Source organism: Ranitomeya imitator, chromosome 6 (assembly GCF_032444005.1).
Source record: "Ranitomeya imitator isolate aRanImi1 chromosome 6, aRanImi1.pri, whole genome shotgun sequence".
NCBI classification, from domain to species: domain Eukaryota; kingdom Metazoa; phylum Chordata; class Amphibia; order Anura; family Dendrobatidae; genus Ranitomeya; species Ranitomeya imitator.
Genome location: NC_091287.1, coordinates 62060694 through 62073719, shown reverse-complemented (window position 1 = coordinate 62073719; position 13026 = coordinate 62060694). Strand labels below are relative to the sequence as shown.

Genomic DNA, 13026 nt, shown 5'->3' with positions numbered 1-13026 from the left:
GAACAAAGCTGTGCCGCCTGTTTACTACGGTTGCCAATTTTGAACTGCATTTCGACTACTTACTGATTTGGGCCTACTCTCTGTGTCAGCCTCTCATTCCAGTGGTCCTCCACTGCAATGCCCCCTGGTTACTCCTGTGTTACCAATTTTGAACTGCATTTAACCAACTTTATTCTTTGGGCCTATATCTGTGTTTCCTCCTCATCCTGCCCATTGCCCAGCCAGTGATAGATGAGTCTGCTGGTACATTGACCCATAACGCAACATTCCCCGTGCACGCTACACAACAACATTGTGACCCTGCTGAAAGTCAGGTTGCTCTTTCCGCATACCATACCACCTTACACGGGGACAAAGAGGAAGGTGCAGATGAAAGTGCAGGTTCCTTCATCAGGTGGGGGGAGGAATACTAGTTGGCGACGTCACTGGCACAGGGCCTCTCATAGTACGCAAAAGTGTTGCTGCCGGTGGGAGGCGCCCCCGCCGTGCAAACACACCGCTGTACTTTGAGGGGCCCTGTGCCAGTGCCAATGCCAACGAGTGGGCCCCCCCTGCTTGCTCAGGTTCACAGCACTTGCAAAGTTGAAATACTTACCTCTCCCTGCTCCACTGCCGTGACGTGGTCCAGATTTCCTGGGCCCACTAATTACTTGAACCAGCCCTACCCACCACAACTTTAGCCAAATGACCCCCAATTTCAAATGCCTTCCAAATATTATAAGGTAAATTACGCTTGACAAGCTTCATTAAGAAGAATGGATGGTTTTGACATTAAAATGGGCACTCTAGGTGTTTTCCTGGCCCCCACTCACTGCCGACTATGCTGCCCCATTGACTTGCATTGGGTTTCGTGTTTCGGTCGATCCCGACTTTACGTCATAATCGGCCGATTTCACTCGACCCGACTTTTGAGATAGTCGGGTTTCGCGAAACCCGGCTCGACTCTAAAAAGGTCAAGGTCGCTCAACTCTACTTATAACTTCCTAACAAAAAAATGCGTTTCAAAAATTGTGCTGATATAAAGTAGATAAGTGACAAATGTTATTTATTAACTATTTTGTGTGGTATAACTCTGATATAAGGGTATGAACATTTAAAGTTTGATAACTGCAACTTTTTTTTATTTTTTCAACATTTCCATTTTTTAAATAAATAAATGTAAGTCATGTAGAAGATATTTTACCACTATCATGAAGTACATGTCTTGAAAAATCATTAAAAATTAGTTTTAGACCATTATCAATGAAAACCATTTTTTTTGCTACTTTGCTGGCAAAAGTACCTTTCATTTATGAGCAGGCATTGTATACTAGTGTGATTTTAGTGGTGGCTTTCGCGTCCTTTCCAAAATTTGTATTCCAAATATAGCCGTGAATGAGTCACCACTTCCCTCTCTGTGATCGTGGCTCATTGCAATAAATAATAAACAATAAATAATAATAATAATAATTGCTTCAGGCTCTGTATTATTCACAGTTACTCCAGTAACATTATTGTTTAGGGAAAATGAAGTAACAAGTCATAAATACATTTTCACTTTCAGTCCTGAAAGGCATTTGGAAAGTAATCACAGCAATAAGTTGGCTTCCAATTATCTACATGTTGTTACCGTTTTATTCCTATTATCAATTGTCCGGTCTCTTACTACTTAAAATTACTATTTTTAAAAATGTTGAAGCAAAATGTGTTTTGCAAACCCGGCCAGATGCTAAAGCTAAGCTTGAGGAGCGCCACCATCATCTGGGATAAACTGCCCCGGCAATTTTCTTGCCAAGTGTGGGGTAACACAAGCAGCACTAAATGATGCTTTGTCTTTCTGAACATGGTTATATACACAATAAAGTAAAAACATTATCAATAAAAACACATCAATAATGCAACCACGACGCTCAACTATGTACCTACAGCCTTGATCCAGACCAAGATGCCTTTGCAGTCTGATTCTACGAATAAACTCCTCTTTGCTTATATTTGATTGGCAAGTGATTAGCTCCAAAGTCAGCCCAAAATATAGTTGTCTCCTGATGGACTTTTGGGGCCCATTATTAAGTAAAAGCCTGGGCCCACCTTATGATTCCCTAGTAATCTGATTAGTCAATTCAAGCCTTCTGGCTTGTATTGTTGCAGTTATTAGTTATTTAGATACTCTAAAAACATCTTGCAAAGTAAAATAACACAAAAAATGTGCTAAAACAAAATATATTAAAAGTGCCTAAAATTAAAAAAAGATTAAATATCAGCATTTGTTGCATTAATATATGTAGTAGATTGAATGTTCAAGTATACATTAGATGACAAGGACATTGTAAGGCTGTTGCAACTACACAAGTTGCGATTACTTACGCCCTACTTTTGCTTTATTGCCACGTGCATATTGTACGACTACATTGCTATAGGCCAGTTTCTGCTTTTTATGACCATTGTTTGGACTGAAATCCAGTAAACTATGCTCAGCCTTTAGACTTATATGTCATTCTATTAATGGCTTTATGGAATTATTGCATTTATGCCCAAGAAATATAGGCACCATATTTGGATAAGGTATGCCATGGCCATTGAGTCATAGTCTCGGGAACTCTTCAATCAGTTTTTCACCTTCGGCTTTTGCAGACTAGAAACGTTAACGATGTGGTGCTGTGTGGAGTATGTTATACACGTAATATGTTATATATGTGTGGTCTAGTTTTTATACTTTGTTCTTGTAAGTGGAATAAAAATGCTAACTCATTTATTGATTGAACGAATTTATGAAAGTCTAGTCAAAAGAATGTGAGAACATGAGAGATTAGTGCTGTAATGCACATTATTTATATTATAGCAGCCATGCTTGGATGTCTGGGTTGCCCTTTTCAAAACTTTGGCAGTCCACACTACCTAATAGAAGACATAGGCCCCGATTTGTCAAAGCTTTTATGCCAGAAAACTAATAAATAGTAATATGAATAAGGGCACCTGTTTACATGAAAGAAGCATCAGTTTTAACTCCCTTTCACTTGGATTTACTTGTTTTTATGGATTTACAATAAAATGTTTTTTATTCATTGGATGGAAGTGCTGCACTTATAATAATACTTATATTCTATGAGACTCTAGTCTCATCTTGAGGTAAGTTTTAGTTTAGTTTGTGTCTACTACCTGGCAAAAGAGGTCATTACTATTATGTGGAAACACAGTGGGGCAATTACCGTGTTACTTAGAGGTGGCACAGAGAGGGCATTATTACTATTTGGATGCACAGAGGGGGCACTAGTATTATCATAAGTATGAAAGCACAATATGAGCATTAGTACTATATTGAGGCACAACAGGGGTACTCATACTATCCGTAGGAACAAAGAGGGGCAATAATAATATATGTAGGTACATATAGGACAGTTACTATTTGGAGACATAGCAGGGGACCTTATTACTTATGGAGGCATGGGGGGCATTATGATTCTGTGGAGGTGCATTGCTAAGCACTATTATTATGTGGATGCAGAGTTAGGGATACTATTACTATGTGGAGGCACGGAGAGGTCATTATTGATATCTCAAGACATAGAGGGGGCATGACTACTCTGTGTAGACCTAGAGGGGAAATAATTACTATGTAATTATTACTATGTAATAGCAACTAGAGGCATTATTTCTCTGAGAAGACACAGATGGAGCATTAGGACTGCGTGGGGGGTGTAAAAGGGCATTATTACTGTATGGAGGCACTGATAGGGCACCATTATTGTGCATGGCAAAGATGGAGCAATATTACTGAGACTATGGATACCACTATATGGTTTATACAGCAGTGCAGAAAAATGAGCAGGGTGCTGGAGAAGTGATGATCCAAACATGTTTGCATGTTACATTTAGCAGAGATAAGTCCATGGATGGAAGTGGTCATGGCAGTCTGGGTCCACTGGCAAAGAAAAGGGATTGTGAATGGCTATGATCATTGAAAACATCACCTGCCACTGGATTTATCTGTATATTATACACTTTATTGGTCTGCAGAGCACTGGTGTAGAACTGGTATCTACCAAACTATAGTCATAGTAAAGAGATGTTGATCTTAAAGGGAACCTGTCACCCCGAAAATCGCGGGTGAGGTAAGCTCACCATCATCAGGGGCTTATCTACAGCATTCTGTAATGCTGTAGATAAGCCCCCGATGTTACCTGAAAGAGGAGAAAAATACGTTATATTATACTCACCCAGGGGCGGTCCCGCTGCTGGTCAGGTCGTATGGGCGTCTCTGGTCCGCTGCGGCGCCTCCTATCTTCATTACAAGACGTCCTCTTCTGATCTTCAGCCACGGCTCCGGCGCAGGCGTACTTTGCTCTGCCCTCTTGAGGGCAGAGGATAGTACTGCAGTGCGCAGGCGCCGGAAAGGTCAGAGGCTCGGCGCCTGCGCACTGCAGTTCTTTGTCTGCCCTCAAGAGGGCAGAGCAAAGTACGCCTGCGCCGGAGCCATGGCTGAAGATCAGAAGAGGACGTCTTGTAATGAAGATAGGAGGTGCCGCAGCGGACCGGAGACGCCCATCCGACCTGACCAGCAGCGGGACCGCCCCTGGGTGAGTATAATATAACGTCTTTTTCTCCTCTTTCAGGTAACATCTGGGGCTTATTTACAGCATTACAGAATGCTGCAGATAAGCCCCTGATGCCGGTGAGCTTACCTCACCCGCGATTTTCGGGGTGACAGGTTCCCTTTAATACAGTGGCTGTGGTTAATGATTGGTATGGTGGCATTTTTTAGTCACTACTGTATAAACTTGCAATATGTGGTGTGATAGGGTCACTGGCAATGTAGGTGAGGGGAGATATGTATCACAAAGCTACCTTCCGTGATGTGAAAACCCAGAAGATTCTCTCCAGCATGTTATGTGCTGAGACGGGTTAATCGGCCATAACAGGGTTGGGTTTTTTGTGAATAGCTGTAAGAGTTGGGCGGGACGGTTACTCACCATATCTCCACCCCAAAGGGGTGATTTGGCAAGTTAAATGTCCAGCCACTGAGTTTTTTTCTCTGCCTGTGGGTCTGGAGGCAGTAGAGCTCCAGGGAAGTGTTTGTGTGCAACGGTGCTGGACTCTGTTGGTTGTATCCTGAGTGAGTGGATTCCCACAGGCCTAAGGACTGTGATATATGTTATTTTTTTGTTTCCCTGTTTTGCCAGAAAGACCATGTTTATTTTGTTGCACCAAGAAACAGAAAGATTTTTCCAGCAATGACAAAAGCTGATGAAAAATTAAACTTGCTTTTATTGATCCAATATTAAAACATAAATATACTGGTTACTGAGATATCCACAACAAACGAACTGATGAGTTTCAGCTTAGAGCCTTAATCATGGTATACAGTATAATATAATATTAATAAATACAGTTAGGTCCATATATATTTGAACATAGACAACATTTTTCTAATTTTGGTTATAGACATTAACACAATGAATTTTAAACAAAACAATTCAGATGCAGTTGAAGTTCAGACTTTCAGCTTTCATTTGAGGGTATCCACATTAAAATTGGATGAAGGGTTTAGGAGTTTCAGCTCCTTAACATGTGCCACCCTGTTTTTAAAGAGACCAAAAGTAATTGGACAGATTCAATAATTCTTAAATAAAATGTTCATTTTTAGTACTTGGTTGAAAACCCTTTGTTGGCAATGACTGCCTGAAGTCTTGAACTCGTGGAAATCACCAGACGCTGTGTTTCCTCCTTTTTGATGCTCTGCCAGGCCTTCACTGCGGTGGTTTTCAGTTGCTGTTTGTTTGTGGGCCTTTCTGTCTGAAGTTTAGTCTTGAACAAGAGAAAAGCTGCTCAATTGGGTTGAGATCAGGTGAAAGACTTGGCCATTCAAGAATATTCCACTTCTTTGCTTTAATAAACTCCTGGGTTGCTTTGGCTTTATGTTTTGGGTAATTGGTCATCGTTTCATACTACAGATGGACAATCAGTTTTGCTGCATTTGGCTGGATCTGAGCACACAGTATGGCGGCTCTGAATACCTCAGAATTCATTCTGCTGCTTCTATCCTGTGTCACATCATCAATAAACACTAGTGACCCAGTGCCACTGGCAGCCATGCATGCCCAAGCCATCACACTGCCTCCGCCGTGTTTTACAGATGATGTGGTATGCTTTTGATCATGAGCTGTACCACGCCTGCGCCATACTTTTCTCTTTCCATCATTCTGGTAGAGGTTGTTCTTGGTTTCATCTGTCCAAAGAATGTTCTTCCAGAACTGTGCTGGCTTTTTTAGATGTTTTTCAGCAAAGTCCAGTCTAGCCTTTTTATTCTTGATCCTTATGAGTGGTTTGCACCGTGCAGTGAACCCTCTGTATTTACTTTCATGCAGCCTTCTCTTTATGGTAGATTTGGATATTGATACGCCGACCTCCCGGAGGGTGTTGTTTACTTGGTTGGCTGTTGTGAAGGGGTTTCTCTTCACCATGGAGATTATTCTGCGATCATTCACCACTGTTGTCTTCCGTGGGCGCCCAGGTCTTTTTGCATTGATGAGTTCACCAGTGCTTTCTTTCTTTCTTTCTCAGTATGTACCAAACTGTAGATTTTGCCACTCCTAATATTGTAGCAATTTCTCGGATGGGTTTTTTCTGTTTTTGCAGCTTAAGGATGGCTTGTTTCACCTGCATGAAGAGCCCCTTTGACCCCATGTTTACTTCACAGCAAAACCTTCCAAATGCAAGCACCACACCTCAAATCATCTCCAGGCCTTTTATCTGCTTAATTGAGAATGACATAACGAAGGGATTGCCCACACCTGTCCATGAAATGGCATTGGAGTCAATTGTCCAATTACTTTTGGTCTCTTTAAAAACAGGGTGGCACATGTTAAGGAACTGAAACTCCTAAACCCTTCATCCAATTTTAATGTGGATACCCTCAAATGAAAGCTGAAAGTCTGAACTTCAACTGCATCTGAATTGTTTTGTTTAAAATTCATTGTAGTAATGTCTATAACCAAAATTAGAAAAATGTTGTCTCTGTCCAAATATATATGGACCTAACTGTATGTTTATTTTGTTGAACCCTGCATTGGTTTATGGTGTGATTTAAATAAACAAGCAGAACAAACATTCCTGTGTCTACCTCTGTGAGCATCTGTGTGAGTCGACCTATGACAGTGGTTATGGTCAATATACATATAGACATAAGGACAGATGTCTTACAGACTCAACAATGTCCATGGTGCCAACATATCCAATAAACATGGTGGCGGTGGAGTGGGGCCCATCCCCAAATGTTGCCTTTGAGTCCCTCAGACTCTGACTCCTCCACTAGCATTTCCTATAAGCTACTCAGCTTCTAAATTCAACACACTCTATGCATCACTTTGCCTTGTACCAAAACACCCTGGTGTGGCATAGTAATGGAAGCAGGTGTATGAGTAGGGAGCTATATGGGCCTCTGTGCTTTCAAACTCCAGGACTGAATTTCCGTTGCAGTGCAGCCGTGTCATAATGTGTTGTGTAGCAATATGTGCAACACTGAGGCTAAGTTCACATTAACGTTTGAGTCTGCAGCGTGGTGCTGTGGACTTATTTCCTTAAGCTCCACCTACTTCCTCTTGCATCCTGCATACCTATGTTTAACATCGGGTATGCAGGAACATGCGTTGAATCGGATGCGTCCATGTGCGTCATTTTGACGTGCCAGCCGAACGCAAGAAAATGCAACATGTTGCTTTCGGCGGGCATGTCAAAACAACGCATGCGGATGCATCTGCATACAATGCATGTCCCTATGTACCCAATGTTAAAGATAGGTATGTATGATGCATCTAGAAGTAGGCGGAGCTAAGGAAAAAAGTCCACAGCACCACGCTGCGGACTCAAATGCTAATGTGAACCTGGCCTAATGCAAGTGGGCAGCTCAGAGGCTCAGTCGTTAGCACTGCTATTTTGTAGTGTGGGAGTCCTTGGTTCAATTACCACAGGGGACAACATCTGCAAGGAGTTTGTATGTTCTCCCTGGGTTTGCGTGGGTTTTCTCCCACACTCCAAAGCAGTCACAATGGTAGGGAATTTAGATTAATTGGGATTAATTGAATTAAAACCAATTGGGACAGCGATGCTGCGGTCTGTAAAGTGCTGTGCAATTAATGGCACTGTATAAGTGAGTAAAATGTATTAATCAATAAAATAGTCTCTAGCCTTGTCAAGTCCCATGACATGGGAATCATACAGTATTGCATTGCATTGTTGCGGTTGAGTTTATGAATAAAGGTTTGCCTTTTAAAAGTTTGTCTTCCATTTCTATCTGTCCACCTTCCTAGCTCTGGGTCAGTAACCTCATTCTCTGTTTGTCTTCCAGGTTAAGATCCTCATGTCTTAGAGCTCTACTTCAGAACAGTCTTACCTACGGCAGCTGTTACAGTTACTCCTACTGTAATTGTTCATAACTACAAGAAATCAGCTTGAAAATAAACCTTCTTCTGGAATGTTCATATATGCTTCTGCAGTTGAGTCAAGCTATCTGATGAATTCTCTTCGTGTGAGTACTAGTACATAGAAATAGCCAAGAAATTGTGTCTTTAGAGCCTCACATTCACAGCTTAGTTATTGAATCAGAATATGGCTGATCCTCATACTTTTTCTGAGTGTGTGTCAGGCCAATTCCGTACATCAGAGGCAGTATAAAAGGATCCAGAGGAGAATGGTTAACTTTGTGGGCTGCCCTTATGTCTACCATTCTTCTCTAAATGTATTCATAGTATCAGACGTTTATGGAATGTTTTTTAACCTCAATGTAGTTTTTTCAATAGCAAATACAGAGTGGGTTAAGCAGCTTGACCTCATACATATATACATACAGTATGTAAATCTGATTATGCACTTCCCTTAGAAACTGCTGAAAAAATGCTTCTGCACTAATGCTTTTCTCCAACCCTAGATTTCATTGGTTAACTCCTACAGATTATTCATGCTCAGGTTAGTTTTTAGCAGATTATTAAATTAACTCTTCTAAATTGACTTTTTCATTACAAGTGATTGCTAGCTTTGTAGCCTACATCATCAAGGATTCAGTTTAAACGTAATTATTGAGCTCTATATCTTATTTCTGAATATAAATATCAATCTGCAATTTAAAATAACACAAGGGTCAAATGCAAAGGAGAAAGCAAATGGTACTAGCAAATCACAGATGGGATTCATGTTAGTTTATATAATCATAAAGTCATTTTCATTATTGATATCTTTCATCGTAATGAAAATGTATTGTGTACGATGAGCCAAAAGTCAGGAGCCTCTAAATTATCTAAATATCTAATGTGCCCAAAGCACAAGATGACTTTTGGATAATTTGAGGTCAATGCTATAAAATAAGCAATGTTATACTTTTTGATATATCTTTATTATTATTTTTTTTTTACCCTGAATTTTGACATTTTGCAGCATATATTTGTAACTCAGAAGTGGATTCTGACTTCAAAGTGTCTTTTCTGTAGTCAGGAAGAATATAATAAAACATTTCTCTTGGGTAAATAATTTACTAGTTAATAACATAGCATGACTCACCTTATTAACTTGAGTAACATTTTCATTGTGCCCACATGCATCAAAAATGTCCGGATATGTGTCAGACCATCCTTGCACTGTGCAGGTTCTGCTAATATTTCCTGCAGTGAAAAAACATTGAGATTTTTAGGATTCTTAGGTGAAAATAATCATGTTAACATGTACAGCATGTTAGAAATACAAAATGATGATGGTGATGTATTTGTGAGAACACTTACAATCCTTTTTGCTTCAAATAGATCAGAAATATAGCCACATTTATAAAAGCAGAATCAACTCACAAGGCAAAAGAAATGATAATTTCTCAATAATTCGCTGTCAATGTACGATCCTTATGCTGCAATGTACAATACACAGCACAACTCTATAGCTGTTGAAACTATTCCAGCCATAAGAAAGTTTTACCTATCCATTGGATAGATGATAACTACGAAATTGGAAAACTAGAATGGCATCCCGTGTCTACTGTTTGATTGGCGCAGCGCTTGTACATGCATACTGCCAATCCATGCAAAGTCTTCGGCACTGATGGAGACATCTGCATGCAGCGTTCAGCTACTTTCCCATTCCTACATACAAAACAGTAAAAAAAGAGTGTGCATGCTCGACCTATGATTCATTCTAATGAGGAACACAGGACTATTATTCTGGCAATAGAGCGTGTGAAATCTACCCTCTGGACACTGGACCCAGGGCAGCATGGTGGCTCAGTGGTTAGCACTGTTGCTTTGCAGCTCTGGGACCTGAGTTCAAATCCCACCAAGGACAACATCTGCAAGGAATTTGTGTGTTCTCCCCATGTTTGTGACATACTGATAGGAATTTTAGATTGAGCCCCAATAGGGACAGCGATGCTGATGTCTGTGGAGTTAATGGTGCTCTATAAGTGAGTAAACTAAAGAATATATCCTGAGTTGCAAACTCTAATAACATAATATGGGTCCTGTTTAAGACCCTCTCAAAGAGGGTTACATCTGATTTTCTGCTCTCTTACAATTTTTACAGACTGTTGCTAACTTTTGAGCCATACAGAACTTTGCTAATGTTAGTTTTTGTTCTTTATAATTTACTATTTCATACTTTGCAGTGTGTTTACATATATATGCTGCAACAACTGTAAATGATGTGAGAGATGCATGTTTTAGAGTTATTATCCCGGGTCTAACATTCCCAGAGAAGGTTTCCCTAAATAGCAGGAATGATGGGCACCACATTTTAAAAAATGACATTGAAAAACCGGAGGAAGTTCAGAGAAGAGCTACCAGGATGGTGAGCGGACTATAAACTATGTCCTACGAGGAACGATTAAAGGATCTGGGAATGCTGAGCTTGTAAAAAAGAAATCCGATCAGACTTAATAGCTGTCCTCAAATATCTGAAGGGCTGTCACAGTGTAGAAGAATCATCCTTATTCTCATTTGCACATGGAAACACGAAGCAATAGAATGAAACTGAAAGGGAAAAGATACAGATTAGATATTCTAAGAACATTTTTTGACAATGAGGGTGAACAATGAGTGGAACAGGCTGCCATGAGAGGTGGTGAGTTCTCATTCAATGGAAGTCTTCAAACAGAGGATGGACAGACATCTGTCTGAGATGTGTAAAGAGCACATTCACTCTTACCTGCCTTGTAGAGTGGATTGTTTATGATGTGTAATCCTAAGAATCAGTGTTTGGCAAAATTGAAAGAATTCTAAATACTGGACCCATGCTGAATCTGTGAGTGAACGGTGCTGGGAGAGCGCCAGACGTCCATGTCTACTCAAACACCTGTTCAAAAGAGCTACAAAGGATTGCCTCTTTTCCAACGTTTTCTGCGATTACGAAAATCTTCATCAAGGATTACACACAGCTTATGGCAGTCCTAATATAGATGCATGTCCAAGCTCATTGGTCCACCTACTTTCTGCCCTTGACATTTGGTGCCATAAGCTGTGAATTTAATCCCTGATGAAGACGATCATAATCGCAGAAACGCATTGGACAAGAGGCAAATTTTCTTTATTTACCTGAAGGCAGACTGTATTTTCAGTGATGTCATGCATCTGGTGGTAGCTCTTTTGAACAGGTGTTTGAGTAGACGTGGCCGGTCGGCACTCTGCCAGCACTGTTCGCTCACAAATTCAGCACAGGTCCAGAATTTAGAATTCCCGCAATTTTGCCCAGCATGGATCATTAGGATTATACATCGTACACAATCCACTCTACAAGGCAAGTAAGAGTGAATTTTCTACTTAGTCATTTTTAGCGCATACTACAGTATATTCCTCTGTCTGAGATGGTTTAGTGAATCTTGCATTGAGCAGGGAGTTGGACACAATAATTGTGGAGGTCCTTTCCAACGCTAACATTCTATGATTCTTTGATACTATGATTCTATATACTGTGCTGCACTGTGACTGTGACAATGAAAACGGATGAGGAAGGTGCTGCTGAGGTGTTTGCCAGCAGACTGTCACACATAGAAGCATAGTGTCCCCACCGTTAGCTTATTGCTGTATATGAAATGTCTACCTCTGTTCAAGCCATTACATCTAAAGAGAAATCAATCTTGTTGCCTTCCAATGAGTAAAATCCACTTGAACGCATCTGTCTGCATTACTTTCACCATCTACCCCTCTGCTCAACAAGGTACAGTGAAAGCACAATATTTAAAGGGACACCCTGCACCAACCAAAGCACTTCTTACAGTCTTTTGTTTGTATGCCATAGATTGAAATGGTTGAATTTTCAAGATTGCCAGTAAACGCCCCTCTGATCATTTTAATCTTCAAACTCCTACTTCTTACAGAATTTGGAATGCATGAATTAAATAGATTGTAAGGGAGTAATCTTTGACTCTTTCATCACTGATGACACAAACTGAGCAACCCAAGCTGCATGCTGAAAATTAAACGACATGTAACTGCCGATCACTGTCTGAAATAGTTCAATCAATGTGTAAAGCCAACCAATGAAAGGAATAATAACATGATCCCTTCTAAAAATATCATACTGTAAAAATAAACCTCCATCTACAAGTGGCAAGGACAATGAAGTCATTCTGTGTGCTGTAACTACTTGTCATTCTGAATCAGTCTTCACAATGTCACTTGGTTTCCTAAGGTAACATAATATTTGGTTTTGCCCTATTAGGATTGTAATGTGAAGGACCAAGACTAAAGGAAATACAGCTCTGGCAAAAATTAAGAGACCACTGCAAAATGTTCAGTTTGTCTGATTTTTCTCTTTATAGGTATATTTTTGAGTAAAATGTAAATTGTTCTTTTATTCTATAAACTTCTGACAACATGTCTCCGAAGTTCCAAGCAATAAATTTAGTATTTTTTTCTGACAAAGAAAAATGGTCAAAATTAAAAAATCGCCAGGGCTTTCAGACCTCAAATAATGCAAAGAAAACGAGTTCATAATCGTTTAGAAACAACAATACTAATGTTTTAACTCAGGAAGAGTTCAGAAATCTATAGTAGGTGGAATAACCATGATTTTAATCACAGC

The 13026-nt window shown here is 40.1% G+C and overlaps 1 protein-coding gene across 1 annotated transcript in view; it reads right to left on the bottom strand.

Moving 5' to 3' along the window:
- VIPR2 (vasoactive intestinal peptide receptor 2) overlaps nucleotides 1-13026 on the bottom strand; it is a 171844-nt gene that overhangs the window by 80201 nt on the left and 78617 nt on the right. Inside the window, exon 4 of the mRNA XM_069729711.1 lies at nucleotides 9526-9626. Coding sequence (XP_069585812.1) covers nucleotides 9526-9626 — 101 coding nt within the window. The remainder of the gene's footprint in view (nucleotides 1-9525; nucleotides 9627-13026) is intronic.